Below are 988 nucleotides of genomic sequence, written 5' to 3'. Positions count from 1 at the left end.
TGACTCGGAAATATTCTCCGTGACTCACAACAATGGATATAGTAAGACTACAGCGCCCATAAAATAATGCAAAAATTTTGGAAATTGAACCAGGGTTTCAGTTGCTGCCTAAAAATTGAAGCAACTTAGCTAAAGAGGGCAAAAGAACACATTTTCTTGTCTAAATTAGCACTTTATTTGAGTAGTAATTATAAAATGATAAAAAAATCCTCAGCCATAGGATGACATACAATACATAATTTTAAGAAACTGACAAGATGTGCATATCATACAAACACTAAGACTAGTTACAGTAACAGATGTATTTGCACAGACATTTAAGTAACATAATGATTTGATGATATGTTTTGTACATTAACACTTGCAATGGTGCTTGATTCACGAGGCTCATGAAGTCCTTCTGCAATGTAGTTAGGGTTTTGAACAGAAAGGTTGTTATTATTAGGACCATTATTCCCTCTCTTTCTGCACTGCAATATCACAAAGAAAAACACTACAATCAGCACTAGAGCAACAATAACAAGTCCTGCTACTGAAGCACCAGCAGCACCTGTGATAACAAAAAAGAGAGGGAAAGAACAAAGAATGATAGCGTGTAAAATTATTTTATTATAGAGTAGAAAAATCCCCAAGAGACATAAAGCAGCTAATGAAGCATAATGCTACTCCTCCACACCAGTTATGATTAGCTTTGCATTATTATACTAACTATATATCTATACATTATTGCAAAATAAGGAATGGAATGTGTGCAGTATAAACTGACCTACTGCAGAGGCACTAACAACAGGCACATCGGCGGTTACCGTGATTGAAGGAGACGAAGAAGAAGGTAAACATAATACTTCAGTTGTTGTAAATGTTTCAGTTGATGTATATGCACAATATGAAGTGCTAGCAGCAGCCTTTGTAGAGGTAGCTATAGGCATGGTAGTAGTTTTAGAGCAATTTAGTGTTTCAGTCTCAAAAATAGAAGTGGGGATTACAT

The 988-nt window shown here is 35.3% G+C and overlaps 1 protein-coding gene across 1 annotated transcript; it reads right to left on the bottom strand.

The window, feature by feature from the left end:
* Positions 1–156: 156 nt before the first annotated feature.
* On the bottom strand, positions 157–982 carry LOC109593629 (uncharacterized). Its single transcript, XM_020008629.1, has 2 exons — positions 767–982; positions 157–550 (listed from the first exon to the last, which is right to left on the bottom strand). Exons 1-2 carry the CDS (start codon positions 927–929, stop codon positions 318–320), a joined length of 396 nt encoding a protein of 131 aa, XP_019864188.1. The 5' UTR covers positions 930–982; the 3' UTR covers positions 157–317.
* Between the last annotated feature and the right edge of the window lie 6 nt (positions 983–988).

The sequence above is a fragment of the Amphimedon queenslandica genome, unplaced genomic scaffold (assembly GCF_000090795.2).
Source record: "Amphimedon queenslandica unplaced genomic scaffold, v1.1 AMPQUscaffold_495_Cont27486, whole genome shotgun sequence".
Taxonomy (NCBI): domain Eukaryota; kingdom Metazoa; phylum Porifera; class Demospongiae; order Haplosclerida; family Niphatidae; genus Amphimedon; species Amphimedon queenslandica.
Note: the sequence above shows the minus strand (reverse complement) of the source record. Positions and strands in the feature narration are given on the sequence as shown.